Raw genomic sequence first — 21,247 nt, forward strand, 5'->3', positions numbered from 1 at the left:
CCAGTGTCAGAATATAGCAGTCCTGAGTGAGGTATAGAGTAAAGCTCCCTCTACACTGTTCCATAGCTGGCCAGCCTCTCACATTCTACACCACATAAACTAGAGGTGATCCAAAACTGAGCAGCCCGTGTCCTAACTCACACCAAGTCCCGCCCACCCATCTCACCTGTGCTCGCTGACCTACATTGGCTTCCGGTTAAGCAACGTCTTGATTTCAAAATTCTTGTCATTGTTTTCAATCCCTCCATGGCCCTCGCCCCTCCCTATCTCTGTAATCTCCTCCAGTCCCACAACCCCCCGAGATGTCCCCCTCCTTTAATTCTGCCTCTTGAGCATCCCTGATTATAATCGCTCAACCATCGGTGGCCGTGTCTTCTGTTGCCTAGGCCCCAAGCTCTGGAACTATCTCCCTAAACCTCTCCGCCTCTTTACCTCTCTTTCCTCCTTCAATATGCAACTTAAAACCTACCTCTTTGACCAAGCTTTTGGTCACCTGCGCTCATTTCCACTTATCCGGCTTGGTGTCAAATTTTTTATGGCATAATCCTCCTGTGAAGCGCCTTGGGACATTTCACTACGTTAAAGGCACTATATAAATACAAGTTGTTCCCAACAGTAGGGCTCACGTGTAGTGTCGGAAGAGCTGATCCAAAACTCAGCAGCCCATGTCCTAACTCACACCAAGTCCCGCCCACCCATCACCCCTGTGCTCACTGACCAACATTGGCTTCTGGTTAAGCAATGTCTTGATTTCAAAGTTCTGCATCAGTGCGACATCTCCCTTCAACAGTGATCAATCACCCTCCTATCCTGGTTCCATAGACACTGATCACCATTCCTTGCCCCTGTGGCCAACCTTCATGTGTGAGTCTTGATGCTGCCTGTCAGCAGGACATTCGACCATGAGCGACATCACAGCCCAGTCTGACCCCGCCCTCCTCTGACTTCCTGCACACTTGCAGTTTCCAGCAGCAGTCACAGGAAAACAAGCAGGAACCCGATTATTCCCCGAGACCTATTACTGTGTCCCTATCACTCAGTATTTATCAACTCAACCATTCCACAACCATGGAATCTTACAGCACAGAAGGAGGCCTTTCGGCCCATCGTGCCTGTGCCGGCTCTGTGACAGAGCGATCCAATTCGTCCCATTCCCCCTGCTCTTTCCCCACAGCCCGGCACATTTTTCCTTTTCAAAAATTCATCCAGTTCCCTTTTGAAAATTACTACTGAATCTACTCCCACCGCCCTTTCAGGCAGCGCGTTCCCGATCACAACTGCGTAAAAAAATAAACTCTTCTCATCTCCCGCATCCCCTCCACCCGCCCCCCCTTGGTTATTTTGACAATGATCTTAAACATGTGTCCTCTGGTTACCGACCTCCTGCCAATGGGAACAGTGTCTCCTTATTTAATCTGATTAAAGCCCCCCCTGATTTTGAACCCCTCTATTAAATCTCCCCTTAAACTTTTCTGCTCGAAGGAGAACACCCCCAGCTTCTCCAGTCTCTCCATGTAACTGAAGCCCCTCATCCCTGCTACCATTCTGGGAAATCTCCTCTGCCTCCTCTCCAGGGCCAAGGGCTAGATTTTCGGCATTCCCAAAACATAGCCCACGCTAACCGCAACAAAAATTAAAAGAACAAAACAATCACATTTACCTTTGGAGTCCATTACTGACCTCTCCGCTGTCGGTATCGTTGGCCCGCCCTGATTTCCCGGGCGTTCGCTGCGGGGGGGGGCGCTGCGAGGCGGACGGATCGGGCGAGGGACAAACCTTGGGCCGGTGTCGCAACCGGGGAAGTTCCGGGGGGGGGGGTTACTTCTCCACGCCGCCGCTAAACCGGGCCCGAGGATCGCCGCGGGGCACTGGAGACTGCCCGCCCGCCCAGAACACCTCACCACCGCCATTGCCGCCGCTCCAGGGCGCAAAACAGAGCGCAGAGAGAAGCCGGAAATCCACCCCCCGAGAGTCAGAGCTGCCAAGTGCCAACTTAGGGCTGAATCCTGCCCGGCGAGATCCCGCGTGGATTCATGGATACACGCAACCGGTTCCCGGCAAACCCAGTTAACGCCGAGTCGTGTATCTCTGTCGCAAAGCTGGATAAATATCTGGGAAGGATTGGTTTTGGAAGTTATAGAGATAAATAAGGACAGAGATGCTCAAATATTCCAGGAAACCAGATGTTTCCTGTCGTTCTGGGAGCGGAAAAAGCAACAGTCCAAGTTGGGATGCGGAGATGAGATTGTGGAGTTTTACACGACAATTTTTGAGGGCCAGAGAAATCTTGCTGCACTTTCCCTCAGGCGATTGGGGTAGGAGGGAAAGGTTTCTTAAAAATTTGTTTGCAGGATGTGAGCGTCGCTTGCAAGGCTGGCATTTATTGCCCGTCCCTAATTGCCCCTGTGAGAAGGTGGTGGTGAGCCGCCTTCTTGAACCGCTGCAGTCCGTGTGGTGAAAGTGCTCCCACAGCGCTGTTCGGGAGGGAGTTCCAGCAGCCAGGATCCCTGGAGATCGGTGCAGGTAAACTCAGTGACCCACATCCCCATCGGTGGCCGTGCATTCAGCTGCCTGGGCCCCAAGCTCGAGAATTCCCTCCCTAAACCTCTCCACCTCTCTACCTCTCTCTCCTCCTTAAGTTGTTCCTTAAAACCTACCATTTTGACCAAACTTTTGCTCACCTGCCCTAATATCTCCTTATGCGGCTCGGAGTCAAATTTTGTTGTACAACATTCCTGTGAAGCGCCCTGGGTCGTTCTACTACGTTAAAGGCGCTATATAAATGCTTGTTGTTGTTGTTGTAGTATTCCACGCCTCTCTCACCAGCTCTCCACGCCTCTCTCCGCAGGTCGCAGGGTTGTTCCGTGATGCGAGTATCGGGAATTCCGTGCACATCATTATTGTTCGTCTTGTGCTGTTGGAGGAAGATGAGGTGAGAATGATCTGCGTGTGTTCTGATTGAATCAGCATTGTGTCAGCTGTGGCTCAGTGGGCAGCACCCTTGCCTTGGTAGTTGGAAGGTTGTGGGTTCAAGTCCCACTCCAGAGTACATAAATCTAGGCTGACACTCCAGTACAGTGCTGAGGGAGTGCTGCACTGTTGGAGGTGCTGTCTTTCAAATGACATGTTAAACTGAGGCCCTGTCTGCTCTCTCAGATGGATGTAAAAGATCCCACGGCACTATTTCAAAGAAGAGCAGGGGAGTTATCCCCGGTGTTCTGGGACCAATATTTATTCCTCAATCAACATCACTAAAACAGATGATCTGGTCATTATCACATTGCTGTGTGTGAGAGCTTGCTGTGCGCAAGTTGGCTGCCGCGTTTCCCACATTATAACAGTGACTACACTCCGAAAGTACTTCATTGGCTGTAAAGCATTTTGGGATGACCAATGGCCGTGAAAGGCGCTATATAAATGCAAGTCTTTCTTTGAATTTGGCTGAATATATTTAGGAAAAATGTCATTTCTTTTTTTTCATGTGAAAAATGAAACGCATGTTCAGAAAAACATTGAGCGAGGTCTGTAGTTTGAGCATAGTCATTCGTGAGCTCCAGCAATCAGCTCATTGTGACTCGAGCTAGCCTTTCTGCGATTTCCCCCATCCAATGCTACCCTACTCAACAATTCAATAAGCAGATTCAATAGTAACATTCAAAAGAGAATTGGATAAATACTTGAAGGGGGAAAAAAAAAACGACAGGGCTGTGGGGAAAGAGCAGGGGTGTGGGACTGATTGGATCACAGAATCACAGAATGGTTACAGCACAGAAGGAGGCCATTCGGCCCGTCGAGCCCGTGCCGGCTTTCTGCAAGAGCCCCTCAGCCAGTCCCACTCCCCCGCCCTTTCCCCGGAGCCCTGCAATCTGTTTTCCCTCCAGGTACTTATCCAACTCCCTTTTGAAAGCCGCGATTGAGTCTGCCTCCACCACCCTCTCAGGCAGTGCGTTCCAGATCCTAACCACTCGCTGCATAAAAAAGTTTTCCCTCCTGTCGCCTTTTGTTCTTCTGCCAGTCACCTTAAATCTGTGTCCTCTGGTTCTCGACCCTTCCACCAATTGAATCAGTTTCTCTCTATCTACTCTGTCCGGACCCCTCGTGATTTTGAACACCTCGATCAGATCTCCTTTCAAGCTTCTCTGCTCCAAGGAGAACAACCCCAGCTTCTCCAGTCTCTCCCCGTAACTGAAGTCCCTCATCCCTGGAACCATTCTCGTAAATCTTTTCTGCACCCTCTCCAAGGCCTTCACATCCTTCCTAAAGTGCTCCCAGAAAGCCAACACCATCAGGATGGGCCGAACGGCCTCTTCTTGTGCTGTCTGATTGTAGGAACGTGTTGTCTTGTGTAGCATGCCTTGTTGAAGCTTCGCTCATCACAGGTAAACTCCAACAGCGTAGCATGGCAGCTACGTTTTATATCTGCCTGGTTTCATTATTTGATTCCCCACCTTGGTGTGTTAGCAATGATCAGGAGCAGAAGACTGGCGATTCTATCCCCCTGTCTAGCCCAGAGGATTCATGCTCAACCACGGGCCTGCTCAGATCGAAGTTGAGTAGGTTGGGCCTCTACTCATTGGAATTCAGAAGAATGAGAGGTGATCTTATTCAAACGTATAAGATTATGAGGGGGCTTGACAAGGTGGATGCAGAGAAGATGGTTCCACTAAGAGGGGAGACTAGAACTATGGGGCATAATCTTAGAATAAGGGGCCGCCCATTTAAAACTGAGATGAGGAGAAATTTCTTCTCTCAGAGGGTTGTAAATCTGTGGAATTCGCTGCCTCAAGAGCTGTGGAAGCTGGGACATTAAATAAATTTAGGACAGAAATAGACAGTTTCTTAACCGATAAGGGAATAAGGGGTTATGGGGAGCGGGCAGGGAAGTGGAGCTGAGTCCATGATTGGTTCATCCATGATCGTATTAAATGACGGAGCAGGCTCGAGGGGTCGTATGGCCTACTCCTGTTCCTATTTCTTATGTTCTTATCCAGCTTGCACAGAATGAAACTATTTCTATCCTTCATTGTAAAGTATGCACTTGTAAGTATGCTCACAGATTGGTGGAGCTGTTGAGTTGGGAGTGGCTTAGCCAGTCACGTGATGTTCACAAGACTCAATAAAACCCCAGCCAGTTGGGCCTAGGTCATCCACGATGAGGCAGGTGGTTGTGAGCCTGGTGGATGAACTGGTAATGTGCAGTGTGATTGTTAAACCTTTGCTAATAAACCAGCTAGTTATTAATAGCGATGTGTTGCTGTGAATTCTTAAGCAAAAGGACCCATGAAGCAAATACATTACAGTAGCCATGACTAACAAAGTACGCAAAGTGTTCAAACTAAAAGTAAAATACTGCGGATGCTGGAAAATCCGAAATGAAAGGGAGAAATGCTGGAAGCGCTCAGCAAGGTCAGCGGCTCAGCGGAGAGAGAGAGAGAGAGAGAGAGAGAGAGAGAGAGAGAGAGAGAGAGAGAGGAATGTAGGGTTAGTGTTTCAGGCCCATGTACTCGTTCTGACAGTAGGTCAGCAATCTTAAACGTTAACGTTACGGGGCAAGGGGGAATTTTAACCTAACTGGTCATACATCCCACCCAATACTGACATCAGTGAAGAGTAAAATCTCTTACCTACCCTATCTTCAACACCTCAATTAGATCACCCCTTTAATCGTCTATACTCGAGGGAATAAAACAACAACAGAAGCTTGCATTTATATAGCGCCTTTAACGCTGACCCACTGACCCTGGGCTCACTAACCCACTGACCCTGGGCTCACTGACTCACTAACCCACTGACCCTGGGCTCGCTGACCCACTGACCCACTGACCCTGGGCTCACTGACCCACTGACCCTGGGCTCACTGACCCACTGACCCTGGGCTCTCTGACCCACTAACCCACTGACTCTGGGCTTACTGACCCACTGACCCTGGGCTCATTGACCCACTGACCCACTGACCCTGGGCTCACTGACCCACTGACCCTGGGCTCGCTGACCCACTGACCCTGGGCTCACTGACCCGCTGACCCTGGGCTCACTGACCCACTGACCCTGGGCTCACTGACCCACTGACCCGCTGACCCTGGGCTCACTGACCCACTGACCCTGGGCTCTCTGACCCACTAATCCACTGACCCTGGGCTTACTGACCCACTGACCCTGGGCTCACTGACCCACTGACCCTGGGCTCACTGACCCACTGACCCTGGGCTCGCTGAACCACTGACCCACTGACCCTGGGCTCACTGACCCACTGACCCTGGGCTTACTGACCCACTGACCCTGGGCTCACTGACCCACTGACCCTGGGCTCACTGACCCACTGACCCATTGACCCTGGGCTCGCTGACCCACTTACCCTGGGCTCACTGACCCACTGACCCTGGGCTCTCTGACCCACTAACCCACTGACCCTGGGCTCACTGACCCACTGACCCTGGGCTCTCTGACCCACTAACCCACTGACCCTGGGCTCACTGACCCACTGGCCCTGGGCTCACTGACCCACTGACCCTGGGCTCTCTGACCCACTAACCCATTGACCCTGGGCTCACTGACCCACTGACCCTGGGCTCTCTGACCCACAAACCCACTGACCCTGGGCTCACTGACCCACTGACCCTGGACCTACTGACCCTGGGCTTGCTGACCCACTGGCTCTGGGCTGACTAACCCACTGACCCTGGGCTCTCTGACCCACTAACCCACTGACCCTGGGCCCACTGACCCACTGACCCTGGGCTCACTGACCCACTGACCCTGGGCTCGTTGACCCACTGACCCTGTGCCTACTGACCCACTGACCCTGGGCTCGCTGACCCACTGACCCTGGGCTCGCTGACCCACTGACCCTGGGGTTGTTGACCCACTGACCCTGGGGTTGTTGACCCACTGACCCTGGGCTCACTGACCCACTGACCCTGGGCTTGCTCACCCTGAACCCACTGATCCACTGACCCTGGGCCCGCTGACTCTCGGTTGAGCACCACCTCGATTTTAAAATTCTCATTCCTTGTTTTCAAACCCCTCCCTCCATGGCCTTGCCCCTCCCTTTCTCCTCCAAACTTACTTGCCTCCCAGATCTCTGCGCTCCACCAATTCTGGCCTCTTGTACATCCCCGATTTCCATCGCTCCACCATTGGTGGCCGTGCCTTCCGCTGCCTGGGCCCTAAGCTCCCTAACCCTGTCTGCTTCTCTCTCCTTTTAGACACTCCTTAAAACCTATTTCTTTGACCCAACTATTGGCCACCTGCCCTAATATCTCCTTATGCGGCTCAGTGTCAAATCTTTGTTTGATAAGCGCTCCTGTGAAGCGCCCTGGGATGTTTGACTATGTTAAAGGCGCTGTATAAATGCAAGTTGTTGTTGTTGATCTACCTTTGTTTATGGTTGTCTCGACTATTATCCAAACTTTGTTACGCTTTACTACATGGTATATTTACACGTGTAGATACTTGGAGCTGGATTCTCTGTTCATTGCCGCCTCTGTTTTCGTCCCGGAGGGGCAGCAATGGCAGCGGTGAGCTCTCCCGGGCAGGCGGGCAGCTTCCAGCGCCCAGCTGGAGTTTTCGAGGCCGGTTTGGGCAGGACCTCCCGGGAGAGGCGAGCCGGTGTGCAACGTCCCTGGTTGTGACACCGGCTCGATTTTTGACTCCCGCCCGATCCGTAGCGCTGCGTAGAGTGGTCTGCTGGGAACGCATGTGAGGCAAGTTATGTCGCTCTCGGGTAAGTGCGATTGGTATTTTTTTTGCGATTTATGTAGTGGTGGCGAGAGTTATTTTGTGGGAATGTTTTGGGTGGGGTTTTTTCAGGTTTCCCCCCCCCCCCCCCCAGGCCTCTCTCAGAGCGCTCCGAGGCCGGCTGTTTAGCTTGGGATTTTCGCTTGTTCAGCCGGCCTAGCGCCCCGAGAGAGGTAACGCCTCCCTTCGTGCCCCACCCCGCACTCGGAGCCCAGCTGCCCAATATTGCTGATTGAGGCGCAAACTGCTCCTGGGCGGTATCAGGACCTACCCATCTTCATTAATGCCCCGAAATCCTAAAAGCCGAAAATTCAGCCCGAAAGGTTTAAAAAACTTTGTCAAGTACCTCAATTGATCTACTGGACTTTCAAAAATAGGCCATTGTTTCAGCTTTGCTTTCCTCCACAATAACGATGAAAGGGCTTGGGAATGGAGGCTAAACGTAATATGTCTGAAAGGAGGCGGCAGAAGTCGGCAGTTTCTAAAGCTCGTCAAAAGAGCAGTGTGATCACCACTTCAAAGTGAAGGGCACGGCTTTCTTTGTTCGATTCCCTTGCACCGTGAGAATCTTAATGTCTTCTGTGAATTCCATCTCAAGGACACTGCAAGGAACATTGTGGCTTTAATGGATTCGTTGTTGCGTATTTGAGATTATTATCGGGGCAGATAGCACAGTCACACTGAGTGAGTGAGCAGAAATACCCGATGCTCTCGTCCCGTCCGGACACTAATGCTTTTCTATCTGTGTGTCAGGAGGACCTCAAGATAACGCATCACGCGGACAAATCCCTGACCAGCTTCTGCAAGTGGCAAAAAAAAATCAACGTTAAGGGCGACAGTCGTCCCACGCACCACGACGTGGCACTTCTGCTCACACGGTAAGAGGGGGATCGGAGACACGAGTGCCATCATCAGACTCAATTCCCGTGTTTATCTGCTTCTCTCCGAACCAGCCTTGACCTCAGGGAACATACCTCCCCAGTTATTTTACACGTTGCTTGTTTTTGTCTCGAACCTGCCGTGCAGGCAATATTTTGCTCAAATCTCCAGTCATCGCACATTTTGTTTTCTTCTGAACTTTGAAAACAAAAAAATCTTAACTATGCCTTAAAATTTCCCCCCCAAAGTTATAATTACCTATAGAAATATGTCAAATTACATAAATAGTAATTGGAATAATTGGGCTTCAAAATGCAGAATCCAAATGCAATCTGTGCAAACAGGAGCTCAATGGAAAATGTTCCCCAGGGATAAGCCAATTTATTTAATGGGCTGGATTTTCGGTTGTCTAACGCCTCAGTTAGCGGCCAGAGGCCCGGGGCGTTAATGGGAGCATAGGAGGTTACCGACCGAGCGCGCAGTGTTTAGCGCCGCGACCCAAAATTCAATCGCGGCTCACCGGGGGAGCAAACCAGTAGCGCCCGGCTGCTGGCGATCGCTCCGATCCTGACGTATTCCTGGTGCAACGCCCACGCTCGCGCCCTGGTCGGTAAATTCGGTGCGGCCGCCTCATTGAGCGCCCGCCAAGAACAACGTCTGGAGAACCAGTGGGTCCAGGCTTGCAGAGTCGTTAACTGGCGGCTACTTAAAGGGATGAGGAAGTGCTTCCCTGGGAGATCACAGTCAGTGCAAGGTTTACACACAGCACGGTGCGTGAGCCTCAGTCACAGTCAGTGCAAGGTTTACACACAGCACGGTGCGTGAGTCTCAGTCACAGTCAGTGCAAGGTTTACACACAGCACGGTGTGTGAGTCTCAGTCACAGTCAGTGCAAGGTGTACACCCAGCACGGTGTGTGAGTCTCAGTCACAGTCAGTGCAAGGTTTACACACAGCACGGTGCGTAAGTCTCAGTCACAGTCAGTGCAAGGTTTACACACAGCACGGTGCGTGAGTCTCAGTCACAGTCAGTGCAAGGTTTACACACAGCATGGTGTGTGAGTCTCAGTCACAGTCAGTGCAAGGTTTACACACAGCACGGTGCGTGAGTCTCAGTCACAGTCAGTGCAAGGTGTACACACAGCACGGTGCGTGAGTCCCAGTCACAGTCAGTGCAAGGTTTACACACAGCACGGTGCGGAAGTCTCAGTCACAGTCATAGAAACATAGAAACATAGAAAATAGGTGCAGGAGTAGGCCATTCGGCCCTTCTACCTGCACCGCCATTCAATGAGTTCATGGCTGAACATGCAACTTCAGTACCCCATTCCTGCTTTCTCACCATACCCCTTGATTCCCCTAGTAGTAAGGACTTCATCTAACTCCTTTTTGAATATATTTAGTGAATTGGCCTCAACAACTTTCTGTGGTAGAGAATTCCACAGGTTCACCACTCTCTGGGTGAAGAAATTCCTCCTCATCTCAGTCCTAAATGGCTTCCCCCTTATCCTTAGACTGTGTCCCCTGGTTCTGGACTTCCCCAACATTGGGAACATTCTTCCTGCATCTAACCTGTCTAACCCCGTCAGAATTTTAAACGTTTCTATGAGGTCCCCTCTCATTCTTCTGAACTCCAGTGAATACAAGCCCAGTTGATCCAGTCTTTCTTGATAGGTCAGTCCCGCCATCCCGGGAATCAGTCTGGTGAACCTTCGCTGCACTCCCTCAATAGCAAGAATGTCCTTCCTCAGGTTAGGAGACCAAAACTGTACACAATACTCCAGGTGTGGCCTCACCAAGGCCCTGTACAATTGTAGCAACACCTCCCTGCCCTTGTACTCAAATCCCCTCGCTATGAAGGCCAACATGCCATTTGCTTTCTTAACCGCCTGCTGTACCTGCATGCCAACCTTCAATGACTGATGTACCATGACACCCAGGTCTCGTTGCACCTCTCCTTTTCCTAATCTGTCACCATTCAGATAATAGTCTGTCTCTCTGTTTTTACCACCAAAGTGGATAACCTCACATTTATCCACATTATACTTCATCTGCCATGCATTTGCCCACTCACCTAACCTATCCAAGTCGCTCTGCAGCCTCATAGAATCCTCCTTGCAGCTCACACTGCCACCCAACTTAGTGTCATCCGCAAATTTGGAGATACTACATTTAATCCCCTCGTCTAAATCATTAATGTACAGTGTAAACAGCTGGGGCCCCAGCACAGAACCTTGCGGTACCCCACTAGTCACTGCCTGCCATTCTGAAAAGTCCCCATTTACTCCTACTCTTTGCTTCCTGTCTGACAACCAGTTCTCAATCCATGTCAGCACACTACCCCCAATCCCATGTGCTTTAACTTTGCACATTAATCTCTTGTGTGGGACCTTGTCGAAAGCCTTCTGAAAGTCCAAATATACCACATCGACTGGTTCTCCCTTGTCCACTCTACTGGAAACATCCTCAAAAAATTCCAGAAGATTTGTCAAGCATGATTTCCCTTTCACAAATCCATGCTGACTTGGACCTATCATATTACCTCTTTCCAAATGCACTGCGATGACATCCTTAATAATTGATTCCATCATTTTACCCACTACCGATGTCAGGCTGACCGGTCTGTAATTCCCTGTTTTCTCTCTCCCTCCTTTTTTAAAAAGTGGGGTTACATTGGCTACCCTCCACTCCATAGGAACTGATCCAGAGTCAATGGAATGTTGGAAAATGACTGTCAATGCATCCACTATTTCCAAGGCCACCTCCTTAAGTACTCTGGGATGCAGTCCATAAGGCCCTGGGGATTTATCGGCCTTCAATCCCATCAATTTCCCCAACACAATTTCCCGACTAATAAGGATTTCCCTCAGTTCCTCCTCCTTACTAGACCCTCCGACCCCTTTTATATCCGGAAGGTTGTTTGTGTCCTCCTCAGTGAATACCGAACCAAAGTACTTGTTCAATTGGTCCGCCATTTCTTTGTTCCCCGTTATGACTTCCCCTGATTCTGACTGCAGGGGACCTACGTTTGTCTTTACTAACCTTTTTCTCTTTACATATCGATAGAAACTTTTGCAATCCGTCTTAATGTTCCCTGCAAGCTTCTTCTCGTACTCCATTTTCCCTGCCCTAATCAAACCCTTTGTCCTCCTCTGCTGAGTTCTAAATTTCTCCCAGTCCCCGGGTTCTCTGCTATTTCTGGCCAATTTGTATGCCACTTCCTTGGCTTTAATGCTATCCCTGATTTCCCTTGATAGCCACGGTTGAGCCACCTTCCCTTTTTTATTTTTACGACAGACAGGAATGTACAATTGTTGTAGTTCATCCATGCGGTCTCTAAATGTCTGCCATTGCCCATCCACAGTCAACCCCTTCAGTATCATTCGCCAATCTATCCTAGCCAATTCACGCCTCATACCTTCAAAGTTACCCTTCTTTAAGTTCTGGACCATGGTCTCTGAATTAACTGTTTCATTCTCCATCCTAATGCAGAATTCCACCATATTATGGTCACTCTTCCCCAAGGGGCCTCGCACAACGAGATTGCTAATTAATCCTCTCTCATTACACAACACCCAGTCTAAGATGGCCTCCCCCCTAGTTAGTTCCTCGACATATTGGTCTAAAAAAACCATCCCTTATGCACTCCAGGAAATCCTCCTCTACCGTATTGCTTCCAGTTTGGTTAACCCAATCTATGTGCATATTAAAGTCACCCATTATAACTGCTGCACCTTTATTGCACGCACCCCTAATTTCATGTTTGATGCCCTCCCCAACATCACTACTACTGTTTGGAGGTCTGTACACAACTCCCACTAACGTTTTTTGTCCTTTGGTATTCTGCAGCTCTACCCATATAGATTCCACATCATCCACATCAGTGCAAGGTTTACACACAGCACGGTGCGTGAGCCTCAGTCACAGTCAGTGCAAGGTTTACACACAGCACGGTGCGTGAGCCTCAGTCACAGTCAGTGCAAGGTTTACACACAGCACGGTGCGTGAGCCTCAGTCACAGTCAGTGCAAGATTTACACACAGCACGGTGCGTGAGCCTCAGTCACAGTCAGTGCAAGGTTTACACACAGCACGGTGCGTGAGCCTCAGTCACAGTCAGTGCAAGGTTTACACACAGCACGGTGCGTGAGCCTCAGTCACAGTCAGTGCAAGGTTTACACACAGCACGGTGCGTGAGCCTCCGAGTTTGCCGCGGCAGACAGACACAGCAGTGCAGGGGGAAACAAGTGATTTTGAAAACATTAATGGATGCGTTACAATTCCGCGTCTTTAAGACTCGGCTTTTCCCGGGATCTGACTCGGAGTTCCGCGCATTGCGCAATGGGTCCGCAAAATGTACCGACCAAACTTTCGTTAGTGCCCCCCCCCCACACCGCCCCCACCAGCTCTGGTGTGCAACAGCTGATTTATTGCCCTTGTCAGCTCCTCGCCCGATTCTGACGGATTTCTGGGTGGGAGGCACAAACTTTTTCAAGCTGCTAAAGGTACCGCCCCGCCTGGATTACCGCCGCAACAGAGGCCCGAACGAATTTCTCCCCCATATTGTGTCTTACCCTGTTAATGTCACTGTTGAAGTTGAGTGGTCGCTGGCTCAGGGATACTATTCCCGCCTCTGAGTAAGTCGGGTTGGATCCGAGCCCTTCTCCTGACAGCCCCGGCGAGTGGAGACCAGAGCAGCAGGCTCGGAATTCTGGATTGACGTCCAGCGGGGGCCCGTGCGTCCGATGGATGTGGTTGGCATCCCCCGACCCCAGCCCTCATCCACATATTCCAATGCCTCGCCCCTCCCGGTCTCTGTGACCTCCTCCCCCACTACGGCACTCTGAGATCTCTGCGTCCCTCTAACTCTGGCCTCTTCCCTCTCCCTTTGCTTCACCATTGGCAGCCGTGCCTTCAGCTGCCTCAGCCCTAAGCTCTGGAATGACCTCCCTAAACCTTTCCATCTCTCCACCTCTCTCCTTCAAGACGCTCCTTAAAGCCTCCTCCTTTGGCTCGGTGTCAAATTTTGTCTGATTATGCTCCTGTAAAGCTCCTGGGGACGCTTCCCCACATTAATGGTGCTGCATAAACATGTTGTTAAACGTGTCGCTGCGAACATACAACAATCAGGAAGGGACAGCGCACCAGAGGACAGGAGGTGTCCATGGACCCGTGGTCCAGCAAAGCTTCGCACTGTCGCGAAAAGGAGAAATTGGAAGGGATAAATAGATATCTGGGAGATCTGTCTCACGATAAATGCTTACGCCTCCTCTAATAGGAGCTGGGCTAGGAAGGGAAATTCAGAGAGCACTAATGTAGCAATTGGATCATCAGCTGATGGCCCTCAACTCAAACTAACGATTTCATGCTTCACTGTTGAGCTCGACGAGCGAGACATGTCAAGTTCGTTAGCGGCTTGTGAAGGAGCAGGCAGTGTTCCATGTTAATTCCAGTACAGTACTCCCAACAAACACAGCAACAATTTGCCAAGAAACATTCAGGATTCCTGGAAACTGCGGATTAAAACCAGGCGGACCACAACTCTTCAACCCACAATCCCGTCAATCATTTATTCAACAATCCAATCCTAATAGGAAATTCGGAATCAAATCATAAACCAGAGCATTGCATTCAAAATTTAATTAGGCTCATAAATCGTACTGTGTCTCTCGGGTATTCTTGACAGATAGGCATTATATTTCAGCTGCTCTTTACCCAGAGAGTGGTGAGAATGTGGAACTCGCTGCCACAGGGAGTGGTTGAGGCGAATAATATCGATGCATGTAAGGGGAGACTCGACAAGCATATGGGGGAGAAGGGAGTAGAGGGTTATGCTGATAGATTTAGATGAGGAAAGACAGGAGGAGGCTCGAGTGGAGCATAAACGCCGGCATGGACTGGTTGGGCCGAATGGCCCATCATCCCTTTTGTCAGTCACTATAATTCCCCGCTCCACTCCCACTCTGACCTCTCCGTCCTCGGCCTCCTACACTGTTCCAACGGAGCTCAACGCAAGCTCGAGGAGCAGCCCCTCATCTTTCGATTGGGCACCTTACAGCCTCGGGACTCAACATCCAGTTCAACAACTTCAGACCATGACCTCTGCCCACACCTTGTTCCCCTTCCTCCCTTTTTTTAATATGAGGGAAAACTTTTTTATGCAGTGAGTGGTTAGGATCAGATCAGCCATGATCTTATTGAATGGCGGAGCTGGCTTGAGGGGCCGAATGGCCAACTCCTGCTCTTATTTCTTATGTTCACATGAAATGCACTGCCTGAGAGGGTGGTGGAGGCAGACTCAATCGCGGCTTCCAAAAGGGAATTGTGGATAAGTACCTGAAGGAAAAAAAAATGTGCAGGGCTCCGGGGAAAGGGCGGGGGAGTGGGATTGGTTGAGTTGCCCTTGCAGAGAGCCGGCACGGGCTCGACGGGCCGAATGGCCTCCCGTGCTATAACCGTTCTATGATCCTATTGTAAATGTTGGTTTTGTTGTGTGAACCAGGAAGGATATCTGTGCCGGGATGAACCGACCGTGTGAGACGCTGGGCTTGTCGCATGTTTCCGGAATGTGCCAGCCCCATCGGAGCTGCAGCATCAACGAGGACTCCGGCCTGCCGCTGGCCTTCACCGTCGCACACGAGCTCGGGCACAAGTAAGTCCGCCAATGCTCTCCCATCGTCTGTCGCCTTACCATGTACAGCGGCTGCCGATCCGGAGGCCCAGTACTCCGAGGTCAATTTAGGTGTTACCTTGAGTGGGCAGCACACTCGCCTCTGAGTCAGAGGTCTGTGGGTTCAAGTCCCCATTCCAGGGACTTGAGCACAAAATCCAAGCGGGCACTCCCAGTGGCACGGGCCAGCCCACACTGCGATATGTGCGCGCGCTCGGTCTGTGCAGCAGAGCAGGTCTCCAGTTAGTCTTGGTTAACCCTTGCCACTGGACCAAGACCTAGCTCTGTCGAGCCCGTGTGGTGGCTGGTGTGCAACGGCCACCATATGTTAAAAAAATCTAAGCACAGGCATCTTCCACCCTTCACGATGTAGTTCGGGATCTGGAATATTAGATCCTTCATTGAAACACAGTGAACGCATCCCTTTTTGGAGTGGAAGCAAGTCATCCTCGTTTCAAGAGACTGCCTATGATGATGATGATGCACTGGAGGAGGTGCAGTTGTTCGGATGAGACGTTAAACCGAGGCCCCGTCTGCCCTCTCAGGTGGATGTAAAAGATCCCACGGCACTATTTTGTAGAAGAGCAGGGGGGAGTTCTGTCCAATGGGTATCCCTCAACCAACAGCAGATTGTTCAAGTCACTGCCGTTTGTGGGAGCTTGCTGTGCGCAAATTGGCTGCCGCGTTTCCCACATTACAACAGTGACTGCACTCCAAAAGTACTTCATTGGCTGCAAAGCGCTTTGGGACGTCCGGTGGTTGTGACAGGCGGTGTAGAACTACAAGTATTTCTGTCAATTGTAACCTACCTACCACCACCTTGGGACAACCCAGGGATCAAACCCAGGCCTCGCAGTGTGTGACAGCTCAGTACTGAAGTGCACTCCCATAGCCTCAGAGTAAAACTATGGTGATGGTGAGATCGCTGGGACCTGCTGTCGGCACTAACTTGCACAAACTGGAGACAAAAAGCAAAATAAAGCTCCTGCTTAAAATTTCAAATGAATCTGCACATTTCTTATATATAAAAATACAATTTGACAGCTTGGAATAGTTTTAAGAAAAGTTTAGATAAAGTTAAGTTAAAAGAAAGGCTCCCTGTCTACTCGCACAGTTTAGTGTAATCGAAACCCCATGATACGAGTATCTCATTCCCAGATGCCCAATAATCTGTCGTCAGCACATCTAGGTCCCTAAGTTAGTTTCCAGCTTGTAATCACTCTCGAGTGTCCAGTTTATTCTGTATATAAACAACGCGAGCCCGCCGATCAGATTCTGGCTAGTTACTCTCATTTAAAGAAAGAAATACTTGCATTTATATAGTCCCTTTCACTTCCCCAGGCGTTCTAAAGCGCTTTACAGCCAATTAAGTACTTTTGGAGTGTAGTCACTGTTGTAATGTGGGAAACGCGGCAGCCAATTTGCGCACAGCAAGCTCCCACACACAGCAATGTGATAATTTCTAGATCATCTGTTTTTTAGTGATTTCATGAATACAGCATTTGAACTCATTAATACTGCTGTCAAAATCAACTTAAAATGTGGCCTCAGGAAGGCAATGTCTCTCTCGCTTTCCTCGACTGTTATAGGAGCTGCTGAGGGGTAAATATTGGCCAGGACATGACAACAACAACTTGCATTTGTGTAGCGCCTTTAATGTAGTATAACGTCCTACGGCGCTTCACAGGAGCGTTATCAAACAGGATTTGACACCGAGACCAGAAGGAGATATTAGAACAAGTAACCAAAAGCTTGGTCAAAGAGGTAGGTTTTAAGGAGCGTCTTAAAGGAGGAGAGGGAGGCGGAGATGTTTAGGCAGGGAGTTCCAGAGCTTGGGGCCCAGGCAGCTTAATCGAGGCTTTGCTTAACCGGACGCCAGTGTAGATCAGCGAGCACAGGGGAGAACTCCCATTGCTGTTCTTTGAAATAGTGCCGTGGGATATTTTATTTACCCGCAAAACAGCAGCAACTGCACTTTTAACGTCAGTTGTTAAGCATTTGGGACATCCCGTGGATATGAAAGGCGCTATATAAATAAACATCCATCTTGCATGGAAGTCCCTCTATTGGATTCTAGCCTGTCGCTCATCGATTACAACAACTCTGAGCTCATTTGGTTACGGCTGTGCAGCTTAAATATGGATTTTTTTCCACACATGATCAAATTATTTTCAATTAATTTTTATATATTGCAATTGTCCTTTGCTTTCAATACATTGCCATCTAATCGCGCTGCTGGATTAACAGTGTGTGGGGTGAGTTTGTGCAGTATGGTGATAATGGGTGAGTAGATAGTGAGCTGTAACTCTCAGAGTTACAACTGAAATCGAATCATTATTCAACACAGAAACTGTTTGACACTCTCAATTAGATTGCAATAAGAAACATAGAAACATAGAAAATAGGTGCAGGAGTAGGCCATTCAGCCCTTCAAGCCTGCACCACCATTCAACATGATCATGGCTGATCCTCTATCTCAACACCATATTCCAACTTTCTCCCCATACCCCTTGATGCCTTTTGTGTCTAGAAATCTATCTATCTCCTTCTTATTGCCTTAGATTTCCATATTCGTAACTTTAACAATCTGATTTCCCCAATTTATTTATTTGTCTCCTTGCAATCGCACCAAGATAACAATTATTTTCTTTAAAAAAAAATGTGAATTAAAATCAAGGCATATAATCAAGTTATTTTGAGAGGTAAAACATTTTTATAATTACAGACGTGCTTTTAATGAGCTTTGATGCTTCCAAAGGGGCATTAGTGCTGAGACAGGCTGGCACAGGATCCAAAATCACTGTTGTTCATTAAACTTTACTCTCATTCTTCAAAACCTCTGCCGTTTCCAGCACCCGGCGCCTGCGCTTCCCACGCTCCTCGAAACACGCTGGGCCGTAATTTGCAGCAACGCACCCGTAGGGGCCACGCAAGTTTCGGGTTTTCGCGTGCACACGCGTGTAAAAACCCGGGACCTGCAATCTGTCAAGAATCGTTTATGACCGATCGTACGAATCCCCAGGAAAAGGGCATCTGTGGGCGGAGAGTTTGGCAACTTCTGCCCAGCGAATGCCCGTGAAACTCTTACTCCTGGCATAAGGCCTGCTTTTACCGGCGTAAGAGTTTTAAAAAGATTTTTAAACAATAATTTATGCATTAAAAAAACCTGTGAAATAAGGTCCATTTACTTTTAGCCCCTTTAAAACATGTAAATTTACTTTTCAAAAAATGTAATGATTGTTTTAAATATTTAATTCAAAGCCATTTTAATTAATTTTAATTATGTGATGTTTTTTTTTTGTGTTAAATGATGTGTTAGATGTATTTTTCGGGGTATTCCCATCATGCACATGGGGATTCCGTATGTACGTCTTTGATTGGTCGGGCCGGCCCACGTGATCCCGGGGGCGCTTGTGAACCACTTACGCCCCTGGGATAGGTGGGTCTCTACCCGCGGGTACCCGGATAGGCCCCGGAGCGCAGGTCTCCGTACCCCCCGCACCCCTAGGATAGACAGGCATTTTATTTGCATTTGCCCGCGGGAAGCCTCCCGTCCGCACATTCGGGGCCAGTGTGTTGTGGTTTGGTGGCAACTTATTGTCTGGTGTCTCCTGGCAAACGATCCTGTGGCAGCCCCTCACGTTTTGTGCACACTTCGTCGAGCTGGGCAGCTCTCAGTTAGAAAAACAAAGTGCTGTTATTGAAACACACGCCGAATACGCTGGACCCACTCAGCAGGTCAGGCAGCATCCGTGGAGATAGAGAGAGAAAGAGAGAGAGAGGAGCAGACGGCTGGAAATATGGGCAGACGCTGCCCCACCCACTGAGCATTTCCAGCATTTTCTGTTCCAATCTCAGATTTCCAGCCGCTGGTTACTGAATGGGCTCGGTGGAAAAAAGAGACAGCCACCTAGAATGCCAAAGGCGCCAAGATGGCGGGTGGGCGCGCTTCCTCATTACGCGCCTTAAATGTGGCAGCCGCCATATTGGTAAGGGCAGAAGAAGAGGCGTCTAGGGCTGATGCCTGAAACAGGCCTTTTGTATAGGCAAATATAAAGGCCTGTTCTGAGGTCCCCTTTAGAAAATTGGGCTCATCCTTAAAGGGACCTGTTGCAAGGGTAAGTTCATAAAAAAAACTACCCTACGTAAACTAGAGGTGATCCAATACTTGGCTGCCCCGTGTCCTAGCACCAAGTCCCGCTAACCCATTACCCCCTGTGCTCACTGCCCATGTCCTAACTCGCACCAAGTCCCGCTAACCCATTACCCCCTGTGCTCACTGCCCGTGTCCTGACTCGCATCGAGTACCGCTCACCCATCACCCCCTGTGCTCGCTGACCTACATTAGCTCCCGGTTAAGCAAAACCTCGATTTCAAAATTCTCATCCTTGTTGTCAAATCCCTCCATGGCCTCGCCCCTCCCTATCTCTGTAATCTCCTCCAGCCCCACAACCCCCCCCGAGATGTCTGCGCTCCTCTAATTCTGCCCTCCTGAGCATCCCTGATTATAATCACTCAACCATCGGTGGCCGTGCCTTCTGTTGCCTGTGCCCCAAGCTCTGGAACTCCCTGCCTAAACCTCTCCGCCTCTTTCCAACTTCAAGACGCTCCTTAAAAACTACCCCCTGCGCTAATTTCTCCTTCTGCGGCTCAGTGTCAAATTTATTTGTCTCATAATACTCCTGTGAAGCGCCTTGGGACATTTCACTTGTTAAAGGCGCTATATAAATGCACGTTGTTGTTGTTGTTGCCCGAATGTGGAGCCGGGCGGAGCAGAAGAGTTCCTGCAGTCCCGAAGGCTGGCCCCCCATAGATTGCATCGTCCCCTACCCGATCACTTCCCCCCTGTCCCAAATTGTTCCTGCCCTTTCCAGAAGTCTCCCCCCCCACTCCCAACCCTCCAATGTTCCCTCTAATTTTGGGGCGCTGAAATGGCCATTCAAAATACAGCGCATGCACGGCTTTTTTTGCATTAAAAAGCCGACAGCGCGGGATCCCCGGAGCGTCGTGCGGCCGTGCAACTTAAAAGGGACGTTTCCCCCGATCACCTCCACCCCTCTCCTGGGGCCTAGCCGAGGGCCGTTGCTGGCGACGTAGGGGTACGAAATGGAAATCCGCTCTGCCGGCGGGCTGCCTGTGGAGGCCTAGCGAGAGTCAGCAACTCACCGGCCTTCGGTAAATGCCCGCGGTCTAATATCGGATGGGACTTGGGCCCAGCCCCTTCCGGCGCAGGGATTCAAGCCTCAAATATCTTCCCTCAGTTCCTGAAAACATTCACAAAGGTTTTATGATTTGTGTTACTTTAATGTCATGTCAACCAACTTATTTTAAGTGGTCCTTACATCACCGTTAACAAAATGAATTTTTATAAAATACTTCATTGGCTGTCAAGGGTTCTGGGGAGCGGGCGGGGAAGTGGAGCTGAGGCCAGGATCAGATCAGCCATGATCTTATTGAATGGCGGAGCAGGCTCGAGGGGCCGAATGGCCAATTCCTGCTCTTGTTCTTATGTGAAACGCTTTGGCACGACCTGAGGTCATGAACGGCGCAAGTTCATCCTCTCCAGTAGGAGTTAGTGGACATCAAGCGGGACTGGACTTTCCTGAGGCTGAGCGTAACAGTCTGACTTCCACAGTCACTGGGAGCAGCCCAGCGCAGGAGGCCATTCAGCTCTTTGGTCGAGCTATCCACGGCGTTTCACAGGAGCCACATGAGGAGATATTAGGACAGGTGATCAAAGGCTTGGTCAACGAGCTAGGTTTTAAGGAGCATCTTAAAGGAGGAGAGAGAGGTAGAGAGGCGGAGAGGTTTAGACAGGGAGTTCCAGAGCTTGGGGCCCAGGCAACAGAAGGCACGGCCACCAATGGTGGAGCGATTAAAATCGGGACACGCAAGAGGCCAGAATTGGAGCAGTGCAGATATCTCGGGGGGTTGTGGGGCTGGAGGAGATTACAGAGATAGGGA

General features: G+C 49.9%; 1 protein-coding gene across 1 annotated transcript in view; it reads left to right on the forward strand.

Annotated features, from left to right (window-relative positions):
• LOC139227644 (A disintegrin and metalloproteinase with thrombospondin motifs 7-like) overlaps positions 1–21,247 on the forward strand; it is a 182,576-nt gene that overhangs the window by 51,636 nt on the left and 109,693 nt on the right. Inside the window, exons 5-7 of the mRNA XM_070858560.1 lie at positions 2,849–2,932; positions 8,491–8,615; positions 15,116–15,265. Of these exons, the coding sequence (XP_070714661.1) occupies positions 2,849–2,932; positions 8,491–8,615; positions 15,116–15,265 (359 nt within the window). The remainder of the gene's footprint in view (positions 1–2,848; positions 2,933–8,490; positions 8,616–15,115; positions 15,266–21,247) is intronic.

Source organism: Pristiophorus japonicus, chromosome 17 (assembly GCF_044704955.1).
Source record: "Pristiophorus japonicus isolate sPriJap1 chromosome 17, sPriJap1.hap1, whole genome shotgun sequence".
Lineage (NCBI taxonomy): Eukaryota > Metazoa > Chordata > Chondrichthyes > Pristiophoridae > Pristiophorus > Pristiophorus japonicus.